Raw genomic sequence first — 23,206 nt, forward strand, 5'->3', positions numbered from 1 at the left:
AGGCCTGAAACGTCAGCCTTCCTGCTCCTCTGATGCTACTTGGCCTGCTGTGTTCATCTAGCTCTACACCTTGTTATCCAAAGCGTCACAAGTTGTTTACTTTATTGGCTTGAAGAAGAACACTCTGTCTCAACATCTCTTCCAAAAATAAAGATAAAATACACCTCTTAGAGCCATAGTATCGTCACAGCTCCCCCCTTAATAAAGAACCTTCAACATAAAAAGATGTCTTCATTTTTAACAACTTTTAGTCTTACATTATTAGTATATTTTAATACATATACATTACATTGACTTGAAGCATGGAAACATTCAATACTACAGTCTATTTCAGTCTATTTCTTCATGCCACCAAATGCCTCCATCTTCACACATCAAAGTCATGACAACGCATTGGGAATTACATTCTCTTATTATGCCACGTGTATAATTTTCAAATTGAATGGTTGCAACAAAAAGTTCCATCTAAATAGTCTGAAATTTTTGTCCTTAAATTTTTTGAGAAACTTTAAGGGGTTATGATCAGTGTACACAATTGTCTTAGCCACATTATTGGCAACATAAATGTTGAAATTTTGCAATGTTAACGCTAAACTCAAGGTCTCCTTCTCATCACCTTGCAAGAGTACAACACCAACAGCCACATCACGCATCGATAGCCACCTTGAATGGCTTTGTGTATTTAGGTGTGGCTAACACTAGAGCAGTGGTTATCGCAGCTTTCAAGTTATGAAATGCCTTCTGACACTCTTCCATCCACTGAAATTTTCTGCACTGCTTCAACAGGTGGAGCAACCACACTGCTAAAATTCAGTACGAACTTTCAATAAAAACCACTCGGTCCCAGGAATCGTAGTACTTCCCTCTTTGTCAATGGTATAGGAAACTCCCCAATAGCCTTTGTTTTCACATCCTGTGGGGTCATTTGACCATGTCCAATAATACTGTCTAGGAACATGAACTGGGCCTTTGCAACTCACTCTTAGACAGTTTAATCATCAAGCCACCTCCAAAGTTGATCAAACAATTCCAATAGATACTCCAAATGTTCCTTCCATGTGTGACTAAAAATCACCAGATTATTGATATACACCACACAATTGGGTAATCATGAAATAACTTCATTGGTTAGCCTTTGAAATGAGCCTGGCACATTGTTCACACCAATTTTGTTTGGATTAACAATACTCACATGATCACCAGCCATTTCATTTGTTTTGCCACTTTCTCGGATGAAATGAAAAAGACTTCTATGTCCTTCTCGTCAAACTTAGGCATCACTTGGACATAGTTTAATAGATCCCCACCAGACCTTTGGCTATGATGTGATTGCTGTCCATCACTGCAATACTCCTGAATTATATTTTTCACCATTAAAGATCGACTTGCACCCATATCTCTTAAAATTTTACTTTCTTTACCTGCTCCTCCTGGCATATATGAGTAAACCTTACCCACACAAGTAAATTCTTTAAACAGATCTGGCACTTTCTTCTTAACTAACCCCTGACCAGGCTGCACATTATCTTCCACTGGGATCTCCTTTACCGCTTTAATAAGCCCCACTAACTTATCATGTTTACCACATCTGTTTTCCCAGTATGTTTCTTAAATCACCAACACTGCAACTTCATGTGTCCTACTTTATTACACAGAAAATACCTGAGCTTTTTTACTTTTCTTTTCCTCTCATGAGTTTTCTTTTTAACCTGTGATAAACTGTCTTTACTACCTTCCTTAAGACCACCATTTTCCTTACCACCTGAGTATTTCTCTTTACCCCAATTTCTATCTCTCATGGATTGAAATGGATGTCAGAAGCCAATCTTTGATTTAGGAGACAACTCATAATCATCTGCCATTTCCACTGCTGGTCTTGCAGTCTTATCTCTCTACTCTTCCACAGGAGTCCTCACAACTTCGGGAAGTGAATTTATTAACGCCTCCAAAATAATCGTCTCTATAACTGCATCATATGTCTGATCTATTTTCAATGCTTTTATCCACTTATCAAAGTTACTTTGTTTGAACCTTTCAAACTCTATGTAAGTCTGATAAGGTTCCCTCCTTAGATTCCTAAATTGTTGTCCAGGGGTTTCTGGCACTAGTTCCTAGGTACTTAAATTGGCTTTTTTCACATCCTCATAACCCCCACCCCCAAGATACCTCCTCTGATAGTGATGCAAATACCTCACTAACTCTACTCTAACAACTTTGTTTGGATCAACAATACCCACATGGTCACTGGCCATTTCATTTGTTAAACCACTTTCTCAAGTGAAACGACAGAGGTTTCTATGACCGTCTCGTCGAACTTAGGCAGCACTTGGGCATATATAAACAGATCCCCAACAAGCCTTTGGCTACAATGTGATTGCTCTCCATCACTGTCCTCATCAATACTCCTGCCTTTCATCTCTACTTCGGCCATTTATGAACGACTTTGAGTTCCAACCTCCTAAGTTCAAAAATTCTATCTTTCTCCCTATCTTTTGCTTGGGCCTTTGTTTCCTCTTCTTTTTCCTCTGCTCGAGCTATTCTCTCTTTCTGCTTTACTTTTGTTTTCAATTGTAATTCAAACAGTTCAATTTCCTTTTCATATTCAAGCTGTTTTAACTCTTTTGCTCTTTGTTCTGATGCAATTATCTCTCTTTCTTTTGCTTTCGCCTCTCTTTTTCCCTTTCTATGGCCTCCAATTCAAGCTGTTTCATTTGCAATTGAATTGTAGCCATTTACAATGATTTTGATGGCATTTCTGGTGATCATAAATGTTGAACTATTGCTGCAATTATTGCTTTTCATACAGACAAAGGCAACCCCACTTTCAGCTTGTCTGGCAATTTCAAAAGCTGAGCCTTACGTAACTCTGTAAACTGCCCCAATTGACCTCTTCCAAACCGAGTAAACTCTTAGCTTCTGAAAGAGTCATTATTACACATGTGCACTCTATTTAAACCAACTGAATTCAACACCCGAAAAGAGAACAGCGGCACTCACCACTCGCTGTCTAAGTCCAATACTCTAAACACAACCAGAATTAGAGATTTTAATCCTGACAAGGGCCCTCAGTCTGTTATTGACCAGACCAAACCTCCTCAAAATATTTAAAGAAGATAGCTGAGACCCCAACTTTTTCTTATTTTTAAAATCAAATGTGAGGTGTTGTGTTCCGGATGGAACTCAATTGGTCAAACTATTGGGCTTGAAACAAAGCACAATTTATTTTTACACTATAGTTAAAATACAAACAAAAGAAAGAAGAATTGGAATAACATAACTCTATGGAATACCAACAGGATTAAAGAGAATTTAATTACTAAACAGCAACTGTTCCAATGTGGTAACATCCCATAAACACACCCTTGGCAAAGGCAAATTCAGTAAAATAGATTGTCTGACATGCAATTCTAGCAGCAGGACAAGAACCCAAGCTTTTAGCTGCAGCAGAGAGAGAAATAACAGCTTCCACATCCAGGTTCAATACTCCAGCAACTGCTGAAAGTTAAACTAAAATCTTGGATCTGTGGGATTTTTGATCTCACCCCTTCATGCTGCTCCTCTTGTTCCGACTTAAAAAAAATTCAAAGCCTCACAAGTTGTTTACTTTATTGGCTTGGAAGAGACAGCTCGATAATGTGGTCTCAACCTTTCTTCATAAAATAAAGGACAAAAAGCAATTAATGCAATAGTATCATCACAAGCTCGCATGATTTGCTCTTATGTTTCTTATTTCTCTTTCCTGGTTTAACCAGTTTGCATCTTTGAATTATCCCTTCACCTCCAATACCTAAAGGCCCAACTTCTAACTGTGAAATAGAACAGTTGGGTGGAAGATGAGATCAAAGCTCTTGCTGACAGGCAACCCAAGAGGTTTTATCACTTAGTCAAAAATCAATAATATAAACAGTAAGAGAATTAGAAGTGGAGTAGGGCTGATCAGAGACTAAAACAGGGATTGACACATTGAGACAGGGGGATAGCTGAGATGTTAAATGAATACTTTGCATCTGTCTCTACAAAAGAGGAAGATGCTATCCAAGCCAATATGACAGAGTGGGAAAGTCTGTCACAAGAAGGGTTCAAAATTAATAAGGGAGAAGTTTTAGATAGATCATAAGAACATAAGAACTAGGAGCAGGAGTAGGCCGTCTGGCCCAGGCTCGATCATTGGCACTTAAAGTTGACAAAGCATTGGGACCAGATGAAATCAACACAATTATTCAGGACAGAATTAGTAATCACATGGGAAAAGGTAGGTTGATTTCAAAGAGTCAGCATATATGATACTGGGCAACACAGCAGACTTATGAGGAAACTTGTAAGTCAAATTATAAAAGAGATTATAATTAGTAGCAATGTGGATAAAAAAATTACAGTAATAGGAAAGAATAATAATGAATGGTAGTTTTGAGCTAGAAGGTTTACAGTGGAGGTCCCCAGGGGTTAGTACTGGGACACTTGCTTTACCTGATATATATTAATGATCTGAATCTAGGTGTGTAGGGGGCACTAAACTTGAAAGAATTGTAAACTGTGAGGACAGTGTGGAACTCCAAAAATATATTTTAAATTTGGAGGAGAGTGCGGATTGGTGGCAGATGAGATTCGATGTGGAGAAGTGTGAGGTGATGCACTTTAGTAGGAGAGCATTTAAAGACAATATAAAGTAGGGAGCACAACTCTAAAAGGGGTACAGGAGCAGAGGGACTTGCATGTATATATACTTAGATCAGTAAAGATGGCAGGACTGGAGAAGAGCAGTTTACAAAGCATACAGTGTTCTTGGCTTTATTAATAAGGGGCAGCATGGTGGCTCAGTGGTTAGCACTGCTGCCACACAGCACCAAGAACCTGGGTTCAAATCCAGCGTGGGGCGACTGTCTTTGTGGAGTTTGAACATTCTCCCTGTGTCTGTATGGGTTTCCTCTGGGTGCTCCGGTTACCTCCCAGAGTCCAAAGATGTGCAGTTTAGGTGGATTGGCCATGGGAACTGCATGGATAGGGCAGGGGGGGTAAATCTGGGTGGGATGCTCTTCAGTGTGGACTTGTTGGGTTGAATGGCCTGTTTCTACACTGTAGGGATTCTATGATAACTCTATGGCTTAGAGCAGAAGATGATGCTGAAGTTACATAAACATTTTTGTTAGACCTCAGCTGGAGAATCATGTGCAAATATGAGTGTCAAATTATAAGAAAGATTAGAGAGAGCACAGAAGCAATTTACAAGAATGGTTCCAGGAATAAGAAATTTCAGTTATGAGGTTAGGTTGAAGAAGTAGGGAATGTTCTCTTCGGACAGAAGGAGGCTAAAAGGAGATTTGATAGAGGTTTTCAAAATCATAAACAGGCTGGATAGAATAGAGAGGGAGAAGCTGTTCCCACTCGAAAAGGAAAAAGAACAAGATTTGTATTGTTTAAACTGATGTGCAAACATAATAACGGTGAGAAAAAGCTTCTTCACACGGAGTAGTTATAATATGGAATGCATTGTCTGGAAATATAATGGAAGTAGGTTCAATTGAAGCATTCTAGAGGGCATTGAATGATAATTTAGAACAAAATGATGTGCAGGGATATGGAGAAAAGGCATGAGGGAATAGAACTAGTGCAGGTATGATGGACCAAATGGCCTCCTTCTGCATCATAACAATTCTCTGATTCTGTGAAAATTAATGCAGTAGCCAGATATAGTAAACAAGACAAGATATTCATTTTTAATGTTGTAGAAATGTGCTTTACAACCAAGCAAACATTGTGTGTTGTATCTTTGTTCAGGCAACTGGGTGTAGAAAACTGAAGACTGACAGAGCCCTTTAAGAAAACAAAGGTAGCAGGAGTGAACTCAGACAAGGAATTACGAGGACTAAAAGGGGCCATGAAATGTCTTTAGCAAATATTATATTCAGATTAAGGAAAATCCCAAGATGTTTTATACTATATAAGCAAGAGGTTAACTAGGGTCAGGGCAATTTATGCATGGAGATGGAGGAAATAAGTGAAATCCTTAATGAATACTTTGCACTGGTATTCACAAAGGAGAAGTTCCTGGTGGATGGTGGGTCTTGAGAGGGGTATATTGATATTCTAGGGCATGTCAATATAAAAAAGGTGGTGGTGTTGGGTCATTTGAAAAGCATTAAGGTAGACAAGACAGCAGGACCTGATGGGATCTGTTATGATTTGATGTTGGGGTGCCGCCCCTTTAAGAGAGCTGATCAGGTGATTCGCACGGCATACAGCCAGGTGCTCAGTCTAGTACTGGCTGTGGAGGTGTAAGTATCAAAAGTTAAAGTATTCCTGTTCACAGTTTCCTTGAGCCTACCTGGTCTGTAATTCCTGTTTGGAGAAAGCAATGAAAATAACAGGATCTATGCCAGAATGTTCAGGGAGGCAGGTGAGGAAATTGTTCAGGCCTTGTGTGAAATCTTTGAATCCTCTTCAATCACAGGAGAGGTTCCAGAGGACTGGAGAATAGCCAACATTGTTCTTTTGTTTAAGAAGGGTAGTATACATCAGTTGTAGGAAAATTATTGGAGAAGATTCTTAGGAACAGGAGTTACTCATATTTTGAAACAAGTGGACTTATTAGCGATAGGTAGCATGGTTTTGTGCGAGGAAGGTCATGTCTCACAAACTTGACTGAGTTTTTTGAGGAAGTGACAAAGATAATTGATGAGACCGGAGCAGTAGATGTTATTTATAAGGACTTTAATAAAGCCTCTGACAAGGTCCCTCATGGCAAGCTGATACAAAAGGTAAAGTCAAATGGGATCGGTGGAGAGCTGGTAAGATGGAGACAGAATTGGCTTAGTCACAGAAGACAGAGAGTAATGGTGGAAGGTGTTATTCTGAGGAGATATATGACTAGTGGTGTACTGCAGGGATCAGTGCTGGAGCCCTTGTTATTTGTAGTATATAAAAATGATTTGGAGAAGAATGTAACTGGCCTGAGTAGTAAGTTTGCTGCTGACACAAAGATCTGGGGACCTGCGGATAGTGAGGAGGTTTGTCAAAGGATACAGCAAGATATAAATAGGCTGGAGACTTGGGCAGAGAGATGGCAAATGGAGATTAATCTGGACAACTGCAAGGTGATGCATTTTGGAAGATCTAATAAGGAGGGAAGTATCCAGAAAATGGCAGAACTCTAAGTAGCATCAACATACAGAGGGATCTAGGCATAGATGTCCAAAGTTCCCTGAAAGTGGTTACACAAGTGGAGAAGATGGTCAAAAAGGTATATGGCATGTTTTCCTTCATTAGTTGGGGTATAGAGTATGAAAATTGGCAAGTCATATTGCAGCTGTATAGAACTTTAGTCAAGTCATATTTGGTAAATTGTATATAGTTCTGGTCACCATACTACCAGAGGCATATTGAGGCTTTGGAAAAGGTACCAAAATAGTTGACCAGGATGTTTTCTGGTTGGAGGATATTAGCTTTGAGGAGAGATTGGACATTGGTTTGTTTTCACTTGAACATCAAAACATGAGGAGCAACTGTTAGACGTTTACAAAATTAGGAGAGGAGTGGATAGAATGGATGGTTGGAATCTTTTTCCCGGGGAAGAAATGTCAATTACTAGGGGACGTAGGTTTAAGGCACAAGGGGATAAGTTCAAAGGAGATGCAAGAAGTATGTTTTCACAGTGAAAGTGCTAAATGTCTGGAATGCGCTGCCAGAGGAGGTGGTGAAGGTTGCAAGTGGATGCAACATTTAAGAGGTATCTTGACAGACAGCCTTAATCATCTGGATTACTTCCATATGTCCTCTAGTTCTCAGAGGACTCTTCCCTTACGTGCCTTCACAAAAGACTACAACTTAAATTAGGACCCAATGCATCTCAATCCAGAAACACTTGAACTGTTGTCACACTGTGCTGCTCAGCAAAGGAGATTATATTCCATCATTGTCCAGACTTTCCAATAGTGGAAATTTTGTGGTGAGGAAGCAGGAGATGGTAAACTGAGGTCAAATTCTAGGCGTGTCATGATAGGGTTGGGGAGGTGTAAATGTAGGGCAGAGAGGGACATTTGTTGTGTGTGAGTGCTGCATGCGTGTCTTGTGTGTGTGGTAAGCATGGGGTTAAGGGTTACACTGTTTTTCATAGTCTACCATTCCTCAGTAATTATTTACTTGATTTCATCAGAACAATCTGAATCCTGTAGTTTAAATGGAGACTTTCAGACGGTTCAATGTAGAGGAATTGAACAGTGGAATCTTCAACTTTGCAGGAAATTCCTTTGCAGGGTGTCCATGCACAACTCATACTGCCACTGAAATATGACTGTCTGGCCATCAAAAGATCCAAGCCCATTTTGTGTGACACCAACACAATCTCAGCATTATCTGTGCCAACACGACAAAAGCTATGAAAGCAGACTCTTAATCTTTTAATAATTGTCACTTACTTTCTTATTAACAAACCTTCAGAATGGTTTAAGTATTGCCCCAGTACAGCCAGTTTTGACTACTAGCTGGTTTTTGGGGATTGTACAGCAACAAAATAAAACTTTTACTCTATAGTGACCAAAATAAATGACAGATGGCAGTTATATGCTAATGTGATTAGCCCCTACAAGTATAAATGGTGTGTCATCACTCACAGACACTGAATGGCAACAGGAAGAATGGGGGTGCAATAGTCTAAATGCTACTGCTAACAACAGTTAACATGGAATAAGGCCAATTGATGACTTGTCAGGATTTAATCCAAAGAACTTTCATAGTTCCTGAATTATTGACTGAAGAATCGGGAGTGGGTAAGTTGCTTGAAATGCAGGAAGGCCAGAATTTGAACCAGTTATTGCCAAATAAACCTTAGACTGGAATTCTAGTTCATAGTGAGTGATTGTTAACAATGAAAGGAGAATAGCTTGAAACAGACACAGAAAGATCCAATTAAAATGCATATATAAATGAGGTGCAAATATCTAACTGAGTTGCCTAATTCTTTTTAAGTGCCATCCTTAAAACAACTCCTATGTGACTGGAAAATAGTGGCATTTGCCCAGTGTATAAGTCAACTTGTGCTAACTGTGGACCATGCTGGAGGTGGAGATTGTAACATTTTACTGCTGAGATTCACTATTACTTTGTAATTCAGATTGAATTCTCTTGGAGTAGTAAACTTATAACAGATCTAAATTGAGAATGATTTCTATTGTCTGCTATATGTCTTTAAATGCACACTTATAAATTCTTTCAATATTGATTGTTGATTTCATTCTCTTGGACACTCCACCTACCTGAGCCAATTCATTGCTGTCAACATACCCATCCTCATTTGAATCAAAATATTCAAACATGTTATCCACCAACACCTTTTTGAGAGACATTTTGTCTTCATTCTCTTTGTTATTTCTTTGTCGGATGTAGTTTTGGTTCTGGAGATCTAGAAGCATGTTTTTCAGTTTGCTGTATTCAGTCAATTTACACTTGTCCCCTAGAAGGAAAAAACACTGATGTTTAGGAAATGTTCACTTCCAAAGACTGCTACAATATCAGAATAAAAATGCAGCTAGAGGTTATGCTGACAATCAAGGTGATTTTTTATGACAAAAAAGATTAGTATGTGACACTATTACATTAACCACCTAATCGATGGGGCGGGACGGCACGGTGGCACAGTGATTAGCACTGCTGCCTCACAGTGCCAGGGACCTGGGTTTGATTCCACGCTCAGGCGACTGTCTGTGTGGAGTTTGCACATTCTCCCTGTGTCTGCGTGGGTTTCCTCCCACAGTCCAAAGATGTGCAGGCTACATGGATTGGCCATGCTAAATTGCCCATAGTGTTCAGGGATGTGTAGGTTAGGTAGGTTTACAGGGGGAAGGATTTGGGTGGGATCCTCTGAGGGTCAGTGTGGACTTGTTGGGCTGAGGGGCCTGTTTCCACTCTATAGGGATTCTATGAAGAATAATGCCCACAAGAACTTGATGGAAAAGCAGGTAAAAACAAAACACGGCTGGAATACTCAGCAGGTCAGGTAGAATGTATGGACAGAAACAGAGTTAATGTTTCCGATCAAGATGGTTTTTTGTCACAAGTGAATTTATTGGAAGTAGTGCATTATGCAAGTATACAATCAGTGAATGACTAGAGCAACATCCTAAATGGTTAAACATATTTAATGTAATTCAATGTTCCTTGGTACTTCGTAGGAGCACAATGGGATAGTGGATAGTACTATGTTCCCTCACCAGTAGCAGGTTTGATTGGTGGGGTGGGCTGGCTTTTAATTAAGCAGAACTGGCATCCTCCCAACACCACCCTGAGTAAGTCTGTTGGGAAGGTTCCATGGGCAGTCTACCCGTCCCACCTCCGACTATGGCACATAAATGGCTAATTATTGACCACTTAAAGATAATTGTCCCACCATTGCTGGCCTTACCCAGCACCAGTCAGGGGCTCAACATATATGTATGTTCGCTTGCTGTCTCCGGGGGAAACCTTATCATCTGAAGGGAACAAAAAGGCAGATGATTTGGCAATGCAAAGCTATTAATCAATCAGAATGGAAACCCCCAATAGATAGAGTGGATGTACATAAAGAAAAACCCATAAAGGTAACAGATTTGGTTGAAGAACAAAGAAAGGATGAGGAACTGAAGGAATTTATCGGCAAAGAAAAATCAGAGATATATGAAGTGGTAAATAGGATTAGTGTCGAGGATAGAATTGTGCTGTGTGAAGGGAAGTTTGTGGTACTTGAGGGGGGAAGGAATCAAATGATTCACTGGTACCATGACTTGTGCGTCATAGTCATAGAGTAATACAGAATGGAAACCGGCTCTTCCACCCAAACTGATCCATGCTGACCAAGGTGCCCACTCAGCTAGTTCCAATTGCCTGCATTTGGTCCATATCCCTCTAAACCCTTCCCATCTGTGTACCTATCCAAATGTATTTTAAATGTTGCTATTTTACCTGCCTCAACCACTTTCTCTGGCAGCCCATTACATATACGCAACACTGTCTGCATGAAGAAGTTGCCCCTCAGGTCCTTCTTAAATCTTTCCCCTCTCACCTTAAACCTATGCCCTCTAATTTTCAATTCCCCATTCCCGGGAAAAAGCCTATATGCATTCATCCTATCTATGCCCCTCATGATTTTATACACATCAATACAGTCATCCCTCATCCTCCTACGTTCCGATGAATAAAGTCCTATCCTGGCTAACTTCTCCCTATAACTCAGGCCTACTAGTTCTGGCAACATCCTCGTAAATATTCTTGCACACTTTCCAGTTTAGCTATGTCTTTCCGATAACAAGGTGACCAAAACTGTACACAATACTCCAAGTGCTGCCTCACCAATGACTTATACAACTGCAACATAACATCCCAATGCCTTGACCTGTGAGGGCCAGCATGCTAAATGCCTTCTTCACCACCCTGTCCACCTGTGATGCTGTTTTCAACGAACTACGTACTTGTACTTCTAGGTCCCTCTGTTCCACAACACTCCTCAGGACTTTACCATTGACTTTCCAAAGTGCAACTCCTCACACTTACCTGTATTGAATTGCATTTGCCAATCCTCAGCCCACTTCCCCATCTGATTGAGATCTCTCTGTAATTTTTGATAGCCTTCCTTGCTATTAACGATACCTCCCAATTTTGTATCATCTGCAAAATTACTACTCATGCCTTTTACATTCACGTCCAGATCACGTATGTAAATAACAAATAACAAAGGTCCTGGGACTGACCCCTGTGGTACACCACTAGTCAAAGGCCCCCAGTCTGAGAAACAACCTTCAACCATCACCCTCTGCTTCCTACCATTGAGTCAATTTTGAATCCAATTAGCTAGCTCTTCCTGGATCCCATGCAACCTAAACTTCATGACTAGACTGCCATGCGGGACCTTGTCAAAGGCCTTACTAAAGTCCATGTCGACAACATCCACTGCCTTACCGAAAGTACCGTGGATGCTGTGAATCAGGAACAAAAGGGTCACAGGAAGGGTTACCAGACCCGAAACATTTACTCTGTTTTTTCCCTTCACAGATGCTGCCAGACCTGCTGAGCTTTTCCAGCAACTTTGTTTTTGTCCACTGCCCTACTCTCATCTATCCTTTTGGTTACCTTTTTGAAAAATTCTAAAAGGTTTGTCAGACATGACTTCCCGCACCCTAATCAGAACTTGACTAACCAAATGTTGGTTGATCCTGTCCCTCAGTATGCCCTCCAATAACTTACCTCCCACTGATGTCAGGCTCACTGACCTATAGTTCCCTGGCTTGTCTTTTCTACCAGACTGGAGGGTGGCTAATGTTCTTCCAGAACTTCACTAGTGGCTATAGATGAAGCAAAAGTCTCTACAAGGGCTTCTGCAATTTCTTCCCAAGCCTCCCACAATGTCAGAGGATGGACTTCATCAGGCCCAGGGGATTTATCCCCCTTAATGTGATCTAAGGCTGCAAACACCTCGTCTCTGGTAATACGTATGTATTGTATTGGTTGGCAATTTTAATTTCCCCTGTATTGACTGGCCGCCCAGTGTGTTAAAGGCCCAGATGGGGTGGTATTTGTCAAATGTGCCCAAGAAAGTTTCGTATGTCACCATGTAAATGGCCCTACTCGGGAGGGTGCAACACTGGATTAGGGAACAAGGTTGGGCAAGTGACTGATGTGTCAGTTGGTGAGCACTTTGGGTCTAGTGACCATAAATCTCTTAGTTTTAACATAGTTATGGAGAAAGATAGGACAGGTCCACAGGATAACGTGCTAAACTTGAGCCAGGCCAATTTTGGGGCCAATAGGCAGGATCTAGCAGCAGTCGATTAGGTGAGTCTGTTTGAAGGAAAAAGGAATGACTAGCAAAGGGGAAGATTTTAAAAGTGTGATATCAAGAGTCAAGAGACAGTAATTCCCTGTTAGGGTGAAGGGAAAAGTTGGCAGGTTTAGAGATCCCTGGCTGATAAGGGATATTGAGGCTCTGGTCAGGAAAAAGAAGAAGGCATACATTGGGTTTAAGCTATCAGGCTCAAGTGAATCCCTAGATAACTATAAAAAGTGTAGGAGAATACTTAAAAAGGAAATCAGAAGAGCAAAAAGAGGATATGAGATGGATCTGGCAGGTAAGATTAAAGATAATCCCAAGAGGTTCCATAGCTTTATTAAGAGTAAATGGGTGGCTAGGAAAAGAATAGGTTCCCTTAATGATCAGCATGGCCACCCATGTGTGGAGCCACAAGAGATGGGGGAGATTTTTAATGAATATTTCTCCTCAGTGAGAGGAGAGAATCATTGATGCTAAAGAAATAAGGAAACAAGTGGGGATGTTTTGGACCACATACATAATACCAGCAAGGAATGGGCGACACCCTCAAAAAAAAGGAGGTATGTTGAAGGCCAAAAATGATAGAGGTGTGGAACATTATGTGAAAAATGGTCTAATATGTGCCCTATATAATCCTGATTAAAATGCATTAAAAGGGACTAGACCCGTCAAGGGGCCATGAACAAATCTGCAGATTGATTTTATGGGGCCTCTACCTTCCACCTCAAGTGGCTACAAATACATATTGATTATAGTGGATACATTTACCAAGCAGTGCGATGTGTTCCCAACCTGAGCCAACACTGTCAAAGCAACTGCCAAAGTGCTGTTGGAACAAGTATTTACTTGGTGGGGATTACTATGCAGCATAGAGTCCAACAAGGAAACCAATTTCACCATCCAAGTAATGCAAAATGTTTTGACCCAGTTGGGAATAAACCTGAGATTCCTTATCAATCTCAGTCCAGTGGGATAGTAGAACCAATGAATAAAACATTGAGAACCATGATGGGAAAAATTGGCAAGCAACACAAAACCACGTAGCAAACTATGTTGCCATATGTACTAATGTACTATATGTACTGTGTGAAGCACAGTATCATCCTCGACAGGTTACACCCCATACAAATTGATGTCTGGAAGAGATATGAGAGGGATGGTAGAGTTGTTGGGGCTTGATGTAACAGAACCTGAGGTTGATGGAATTGTATCAGAGAAATGGGTGCGATAATTAATCAAAACCGTCAAAGAGGCAAATTATATGGCCGCAAGTCAAATGGGAACAAAGAAACAACAAAAGTAAAGCTTACTTTGATGCTAAAACTAACTCAACTGAACATAATGTAGGAGACAAAGTACTCATTCAAGTAAAACAACATACCTCCTTTCTGAGTCCTCGATTTGCAGGTCCTAATAAGGTAAAAGATAAAGCCACCTCACTGCACCCAGAAAAACGGGATGGTATGATGTTAATCAGTTAAAATTAATGGGAGAAAAACAAGCAGATCACTCCCACCATCTTATGATTGATGCCTTGGAATCTGAACCCAAACCACTGCCACCTCAACAACTGCAGCAGCTACCACAATATATTGTGGAGGCTGCAGGGGGTATGCTAATCCAAATGATAGGTGGGGTCCCTAGATCAGAAACTAGGAAGAAGGGAACTTCGCCTAGACAAAAAGAAGGGAAAGCTAAAAAAAAGGCAAAATGGATATGGTTGGAAGGCCAACTAACCTCTGATATTTGGGGAGATGATTTACAAGGGGCATTAGAGAGATTAAAGGTATCACAGAATTAATATGAGAACTGTAAATAAGAGCAGAAATTACATTTGCTTTGTAGGAAGAATCATCATCACGAGAGGATGGATGATCATTATCGTCGCCTTCTTTGGAATTGTAATAAATGTAACAGTTGGATCTCATTTTAGGCAGTTTGTGAACAAATATTATGGGGAGGGGATGGCAGCGGTTGATTGCAGTCATAAAACTTTAAGTACATGAACAAATGTCATGGTAACATTCGCATGATGGCAGTCTGGTTATCAGTCCATAGGAAAGGAACCAACTCCTTCTTTACTGCGCAAGGTTTGCTAGGGAAGATACAGCAAATACTTTTTACATGGTCTGAAACAAGAGTGAGCCTTTGACTTGAGGAACTTTGTAATGAGTTACCTACACCCTTCTTGGAACAGTTGAGTGGGCTAGAATAGAGCGCAAATCCAAACTCACTACAAACCCTAACGTATACTGGAAAGGTAGGAACAATTTGAAAGATGTGGGCAGCACTGCTGCCTCACAGTGCCAGTGACCAGGGTTCAATTCCACCCTCGGGCGACTGTTTGTGTGGAGTTTGCTCATTTTCCCTGTGTCTGTGTGGGTTTCCTCTGGGTGCTCCGGTTTTCTCCCACAGTCCAAAGATGCGCAAGCTTGGTTGATTGGCTATGCTAAATTGCCTGTAATGTTCAGGGATGTGTAGATTAGGCGGGTTAAAGGGGGATGGGTCTGGGTGGGATGCTCTGAGGGGCAGTATGGACTTGTTGGGCCGAAGGGCCCGTTTCCACACTGTAGGGATTCTATGATGAAGATGTTGTGGGCTGGTACATTGTACAGAGATGTGCCCATCAACTACCACCATCACAACCCCTGGAATCACCCCATAGCCACAATGTAGCAAATCTCAGGGAGATAGAGAGAGATTGTCTAGTTTAGAAAAAACCAGAAGAGATAGTTACTCTGATACTGGGATATAGACACGAACAGGTGGTTTTTAACCGAACAGACATACAAATATACTCCTGGTACGATAACAAGACCTGACAGCTCTTTAATCACTTGCTCCAAAGGTAACTTAGCCATAGTGACTTTACATCCGAACAGAAAAGGAAGAAAAGAGGTTTGATAGAATTAAGCGGGTGCAGGCTATGCATCAGGAGTAGCTATTGTTAATACCCTTGACATAGCAGAAGTAGAAGACCAGATAAATTCTCTCCAGAAGAAGATGAGGATAATATTGGGACAAGAATACCATGACCAGGAGAAAGCAAGAAGAATAGGCCAACAGGCAGCACAAGTAGTCCTGAGCACCACAAAATTGCTGAGGCCTCTCCAAGGTATTACCAATGAGATTATTAATAAGATAGCTCAGGATGAGTCACACAATAATAAGGCAGCATTCTGCTCAACTTATATCAGCTGGCTTTTATCTACGATCAGGGTAAACATGCTGCAACTACAAAATCATAGGATATCAGATAATGAACAACTGAGAGCATGGGCTGGGGGAGAAAATGCCTTTATGTCACCTCAGACGCCTCACCCTCAGTAATCAGGTTCTGGGTACCTGTGACAATAATAAAGGTCGTATTTACATTGGTGTGGTGCTGCATATACCTGAACGTAGAGACAACCTAACACATCCCCTAATGCGAGTTCATAATGTGGGCAAATACCATGAAGGAACTTTTATATTAATAAGTAACCCACCAACCTATGCTATAGTGAGACAGAGATCAAAAAGGGGGGTAGATTTGTCCCAATGCCATCAAGGGGGAAACCACTGGATATGTCCAGAAGAAATAATTAAAGAAGAGCTAGCTCATTGTGGATTTGCCTTCTTTGAGAACTGCTCATTATCTATCTTGCCGGTAATAACCAAACTTTCCTTAAATACGCCTTAGTAGGAGAGGCCTATTATGTTGCCACGGCAGCCTCTGAATAGCAAAAGGGACAGACTTGGTGTACCCTATATAGACAGAATGTAGTCATTAGTAATATCTCTTCTGCCTTAACCATTAGTCACCAAGTTTTGTCCAACCTAGAATCCAATGAAAAGCCAAACATAATCTCATGTGTCCACTCAAATTTACCCAGGGGATTTAAGGCGACTTGTAGGACAGAACTTCCTCCCATTCATCATTTCACTGCAGACCAGGCAGACATCATTTCAGAGGCAAGGGAAAGTTCCCAGAAGCCTGGTACTCCATGAAGAAAGCCATCAATAAACACATAGAACTCGACTCCATATACACTCCACTACGAAGGAAAACCGGAAGTGAGGCAATCCAGCTCAATGGACTCCAGAGTTTAAAAACCAGGCGGGAAAACACACCGGTGCTTCATCGGAGGCTGAACTGATGATGTTACCCAACAGGGTAATGAAACGTCTACGGAACAACAAACCACCTCGGCAAGCCAACCAACCACAACACCCACAACCCGAGCTACAAATCTACTCCAAAACCTTAGAGACCTACGGGTGTAACGCGCTCAAATTGGCATGAAAATGGGAAAACTATGCCAAACGAGAGAATGCAACCTGCAAACAACTCTACTTCCTACATGGATGCCTCAGCAACCAGGTATTACCACGCAGTGTGAGATACAAACCACCCATCAACAACCCACAAGCCCGCAAAACAGCAGAACAAAATGGCCACAAGAAAGTAATGATAAACGACGCACACAACCGGCTCCACAGATACAACAGAGAAATTACGCGCCAAAAAACTTTATTCCTGGAAACTACCAATCAGGACTGGACAATGGACATGGAACAAGACATCAACATCAGCCAACAGACCACGAGGGCCAAGAAAAGACAGACCTTCAGGACAAGCTCGCCACACTTACCCACCAAAACGACAACAACAGAACAGACACCTGGATAAGAAACCTCTCTGACAGGAAACTGACAGACATGGAAAAGACTGAACTATAACTAGAGGGACGACAACAAGACGGAATTCCTAGCCACGCTGGAAGCCACACTGAGGACTAACAACATCAATAAAGAAACACAACAAACGATCAGACAAGCAGTAATCCCGACACTGACCAGAAAGAGCGAACTCAACACCCTCAACACATTGGAAAGGCAAGCCCTGGAAGGACTGAAGGAGGACAAGAACATCACAATACTACCCACATACAAAGGGCGCATGACAGTAGTACCAAATAAAAGGGACTACACATCCAAGGCACAGGCACTGCTTGCCAATGAAAACACATACCGGCCAGTACAGACTGACCCGATACCACAACTAGGCAACAAAATCCTCTACAGGCTAAAAAGACTGAAACAAACCGGACAGATCAACAAAGCAAGAGAGCAGAGAGGCTTGATGATGCTGCTTGGCCTGCTGTGTTCATCCAGCCCTGCACCTTGTTGTCTCGGATTCTCCAGCATCTGCAGTTCCTACTATCTCAGATCAACAAAGCAGACTTCTTAAGAATGACCGAAGGAACCAACACACACCGATTCCACGGCCTCCTGAAAGTACACAAACTGGAAGTACCCCTTAGACCCATAGTCTCCCTACCAGGCACGCCATCACAAGGAACTACAAAGGAGACTCAGGCACCTAGTCAACAAGTCACCCCACTCAATCCACTCAGCCCAAGAATTCCTCAACTCCATAAAGACATAAGGATAGATGATGAGGAGCTCATGATATCGTTTTATGTCACTGCCCTATTCATGTCAATAGACATACCACTAGCAAAGGAAACAATGACAGCTCTACTGGAACAAGAACAAGACCCCAGTAAAACCATCTCCACAGACAACATGCTGAAATTACTGGACATATGCCTCACCATCCACTTCACTTCCAACGGCCAAACATACAAACATATCAACGGGACACCCATGGGATCACCTATCTCCGGACCTATCTCTGAGACAGCAATGCAAAGACTGGAAAGGACGGCCCTTCTGCTAATCCAACCAAAACTATGGATACGCTACGTGGATGACACCTTTGTCATCATTAAACGGACCAAATTAGAGGAGACACACAAACTAATAAACAACCACCTCATGGAATAAAATTCACCAGAGAGGAGGAGAAGAACAACCAGCTCCCATTCCTGGATGTCATGGTAGAGCGCAAGACAAATGGGAAGCTCCAAACGAAAGTACACAGAAAAGCCACACACACTGACTAGATACTGAACTTCAACAGTAACCATCCCAACACACACAAACAAAGCTGCGTGCGAACACTATTTAAATGGGCAACAACACACTGCAGCAACACAGAACTACGCCGAGAGGAAGAAGAATACCTCTTCCAGGTTTTCAAAGATAATGGATATCCAAAAAATTGGGTCAGAAGATGCCTACACGAACAATATCAGGAAGATACTACACGCCCCGAAACACTCATCACAGTACCCTACATCAGGAACACATCGGAACTAACCACAAGACTCCTACGACACTGGGCATCATAGTGGCACACAAACCCACATCAACACAAGACAACTGCTCACCCGAACCAAAGACCCACTCCTTGCTATGGACAGGACCAATGTCATCTATGAGATTCCCTGCAGAGACTGTGAGAAACACTACATTGGACAAATAGGAAGGAAACTAACAACAAGGCTACACGAACACCAACTGGCTACAAAAAGACACGACCAATGCTCACTCATCTCTATCCACATGGATAATGAGAACCACCAATTCGACTGGGACAACACCAACTTCCTAAGCTAAGCAGAGACAGGCACGGGAATTCCTAGAAGCCTGGTACTCCATGAAGAAAGCCATCAATAAACACATAGAACTCGACCCCATATACACTCCACTACGAAGGAAAACCAGAAGTGAGCCAATCCAGCTCAACGGACTCCAGAGTTGAAAAACACACCTGTGCTTCATCGGAGGCTGCACTGATGATGTTACCTAGCAGGGTAACGAAACGTCTGCGGAACAACAAACCAGCTTGGCGAGCCAACCAACCACAACACCCACAACCCGAGCTACAAATCTAGTCCCAAACCTTTGCAAGGGAAATAATCCATAAATGGACCATACATGAGAAAAAGACTAAAATTCACGTGGAAGAGGCAGATAGAGACTTGCAGGCTTTGAGTTCTTGGAGTAAAATCTGGAATTGGTGACTGAACACTCAGGTCTACCCATGGATCAGAATTATGACTCATTTTATTTATATTTATATTCCATATAGTGTGGAAGCAGTTCTATCATGATTGTTTATTCTGCAAATTGTTGTACTTATTGAAGTGAGGATCTTATTCTGTTCGTTAAAATGAAAAGTTGAAAAATGGAAAGGGGTAACTACTGACCTTAAATACCAGAAGGCAACTATAGGAGAGGGTTTATGATGTTTTGCTTATCAGAATGATGATGAATGCATAAGCTGACAATGCAATATTGCCTATTGTAATACTTGTTATCTGATGATTGTATTAACTTTAACCCAATGTTGTTTTACTTACTAAATTGCAAAGAATAATTACAGATGTAAGTCAGCTGCATAGAATTGTAATGCAGGATGCATAAATGCTTTTTAAAAATATTTTCTTTTTCACTTTTATACTGTGAATTTATATGATCCTAAACTTAATAGATTAAATTTAGTATCATGAGGGGGGTTATGCTGGACCTGCCACGTGGTCTAGCAACGAGTCAACAGGATCAGAGAAAAGGGGCCTCTGAGAAATGCTGACATGAGGAAGGGGCAAAAAAAAACCCACAAAGACTGCTGACACAGGATTGTTGATACAGGCAGGAGACAAAGAAGGAAGAGCTTGGCTTGATTCACGTATCTACAGTAAAAATAAGTAATGGATGGAGGTCAGCGAGCTCGTCAATGCCAGATCGCTGCAGCAAAATTCAGCCAATTACGAACAGACAGAAGTTGCTGGAAAAACTCAGCAGGTTTGGCAGTATCTGTAAAGAAAAATCAAAGTTAATGTTTTGAGCCCGGTGACCCTTCGTCAGAACCGGACCTGAAACGGTAACTCTGATTTTTCTGTTTTTGTTCCTGATTTACTGCATCCGAAGTTCTTTTGGTTTTTATGAACAGATAGATTGAATGACATGATATTTAGCATGGCTAACCATCATATAAATATCAATGAAGTTCAGAATTTTGGTGGCATAAACTCCAGATACCAACCTATATGTCGAGAGGTGTGCCCTTCGAATGAGACGAAGTGGCAGAACCATGCAAGACTGATCAGACTGGGACTGGCCAGTGCCATCCCTCCTCGGTAGCACTGGTATATCTCTATGCAACATATGAGCAAATTTAAGAAGTGTTAAGTGAAGTTGTAAACTTAAAGTTTGGCCCTGCACTGTGGACTTTCCCCTGTGACGTGGTGCCCCACAATCTAAGCCATCTCAAGGATACCCTTCCAGTGCCCTTTTGAACGGCACGGAGGTGTTATTTATATGGGTTAATGCTGCACACTTTCCACTGCCGTGTCTTCACCCGCTTCCTGGACAGGCCTTGGCATAACGTTTTGCCCTTCAGCGGCAGAGATCCCCAATGGAGGCGCTCTACGATGGGGACTCCTCTCTTACTTCGGGGATCTGTGGTGGAGAGTGCTGCACGTGGCAGTCCCTTGCAACTAGCACCTGAGCAAGTTTACTGCGTGCCAGTCTACATCCATATGTTCTGTGGCCTGGAGGAGATGGTCTTCCACTTATATGTTGAATAAGTTCGTCTGCAGCTTCTTTTCAATTTTTTTGAATGGGCTGCTCTTAAAATTATGGTTGCATTCAACCCCACACTCCTGACCTATGGGCACCCCGTGTGGGGAGAGGCACACAAGTCTATGAGCCTTCTCGTGGCTTTGCTCCTGGGCCTGGCCAAGATGGACATCAATGGGTTCAGGCAGCGGGTCGAAAAGGGGCTCGTTGTTTCGGACTGTCTGTCCCTCTTTCGTGATGTCCCTGGAGAGGAAGCATGTGGTGCTCACTAGCACGGTCAAGAGCGGTGAGTATTACAAACAAGGCAGATGAACTAAGGGCACAGATAGACACATGCCAGTATGCTGTCATTGCTATAATAGAAACCTGGTCAAATGAGGGGCACCATTGCAGCTCTACATACCTGGATACAGAGTTTTCAGATGGGATAGATTGGGTGACAAAAAGGGAGGGGGGTTAAAGAATCAATTACAGTTGTGAGATGGCATAATGCACTAAATGGGTTGATAAATGAGGCTTTATAATTAGGAATACAAAAGAGGGAGTCACCCAACTAGGAGTATACAGTTCCTGAAATAGTGAGAGGGAAACAGAAGAACATATATGTAGATAAATATCTGCCTGTATTTTAACTATCCCAGTATCAACTGGGTATTAAACGGTATAAGGGGCATTGAGGGTGAAAGATTTATGCACTGTATCCAGGATTCTTTTTTAAAAACCATACTTGACAAGACCCACAAGAAAAGATTTAGTTTTGGGAAATGAAGATGGGTTAGTTGGTGAGATGACAGTAGACGACCATATCCAGACCATGCTAAATTGCCTTTAGTGTCCAGGCGTGTGAAAGTTAGGTGGATTCGGCATGGAAATGCAGGGTTACAGCAAAAGGGTAGGGGGAATGGGTCTGGGTGGGTGCTTTTTGGAGGGGCAGTGTTCACTTGTTGGGCCGAATGGCTTGTTTCCACACTGTAGGAATTCTATGAAAATTGGATCCAGAACTGGTTGAGTGGCTGTAAACGGAGGGTGATAGTCAAGGGTTGTTTTTTTTTCTGACTGGAAGCCTGTGTCTGGTGGAGTCTCACAAGGATCAGTGTTGGAACCCTTCCTGTTTGTTGTATATACAAATGTTTTAGATTTGAATATAGGAGGGCTGATCAATAAGTTCATAAAAATTAATGATACGGTGGTTAATATGGAGCATAGTCTTAGATGACAGGAGGACGTAGACAAGCTGGTCAGTGGCAAATGGAAATAAATCCAGATAAGTGTGAGGTAAGTAGCCTGGGCAGGACAAACAAGGAAAGATAATGAATAGTAGAACCCTGGAAAAAGCCAAGGGTCAGAGGAATCTCGGTGTGCATGCCCATGTCTCTTAAATAGCAGAACAGATAGATAAGGTGGTTAAGAAGGAATATGGAATACTTGCCTTTATTAGTCAAGGGATAGAGTTTAAAAGCAAGGAGCAAGCGGATTATGCTGGAACTGTAAAAAAAACATGGGTTAAATGATAGCTAATGTTGTGTGTGCAATTCTGGAATCCACATTATAGGAGGGATGTCATCGCACTGGAGATGGTTTAGGAGAGATTTACCAAGATGCTGCTAGAGAGTTTCAGGTATGAAGAGAGATTTGCTAGACTCTGGTTATTTTCCTCGGAGCAGTGGAGACTACAAGATATATAAAATTACAGACAGGGAGAGACTTTTCCTCTTGATGGAAGGATCACTGTCCCGGGGCATAAATTTAAGATAAGGAACAGAATGTTTAGAGGGAATGTGAGGAAAACATTTTTCACCTAGAGGGTTTTGGAAATCTGAAACCCCCTACTGAAGTGCACTTGTGATTCCAAAGCATGTTGGCCAAATGCTGGAAAATTGAATTAGAATAGTGTACAGACGTAATTAGCTGAAGGGCATTTTCTTTTGTACTGTAGCCCTCTGT

The 23,206-nt window shown here is 41.7% G+C and overlaps 1 protein-coding gene across 1 annotated transcript in view; it reads right to left on the reverse strand.

The window, feature by feature from the left end:
• The window catches only part of fstl5 (follistatin-like 5), a 495,975-nt gene that overhangs the window by 237,598 nt on the left and 235,171 nt on the right, over positions 1 to 23,206 (reverse strand). The window contains exon 5 of the mRNA XM_048607644.1: positions 9,249 to 9,445. Within this exon, the coding sequence (XP_048463601.1) occupies positions 9,249 to 9,445 (197 nt within the window). The remainder of the gene's footprint in view (positions 1 to 9,248; positions 9,446 to 23,206) is intronic.

Source organism: Rhincodon typus, chromosome 1, assembly GCF_021869965.1.
Source record: "Rhincodon typus isolate 14 chromosome 1, sRhiTyp1.1, whole genome shotgun sequence".
Classification (NCBI taxonomy): Eukaryota; Metazoa; Chordata; class Chondrichthyes; order Orectolobiformes; family Rhincodontidae; genus Rhincodon; species Rhincodon typus.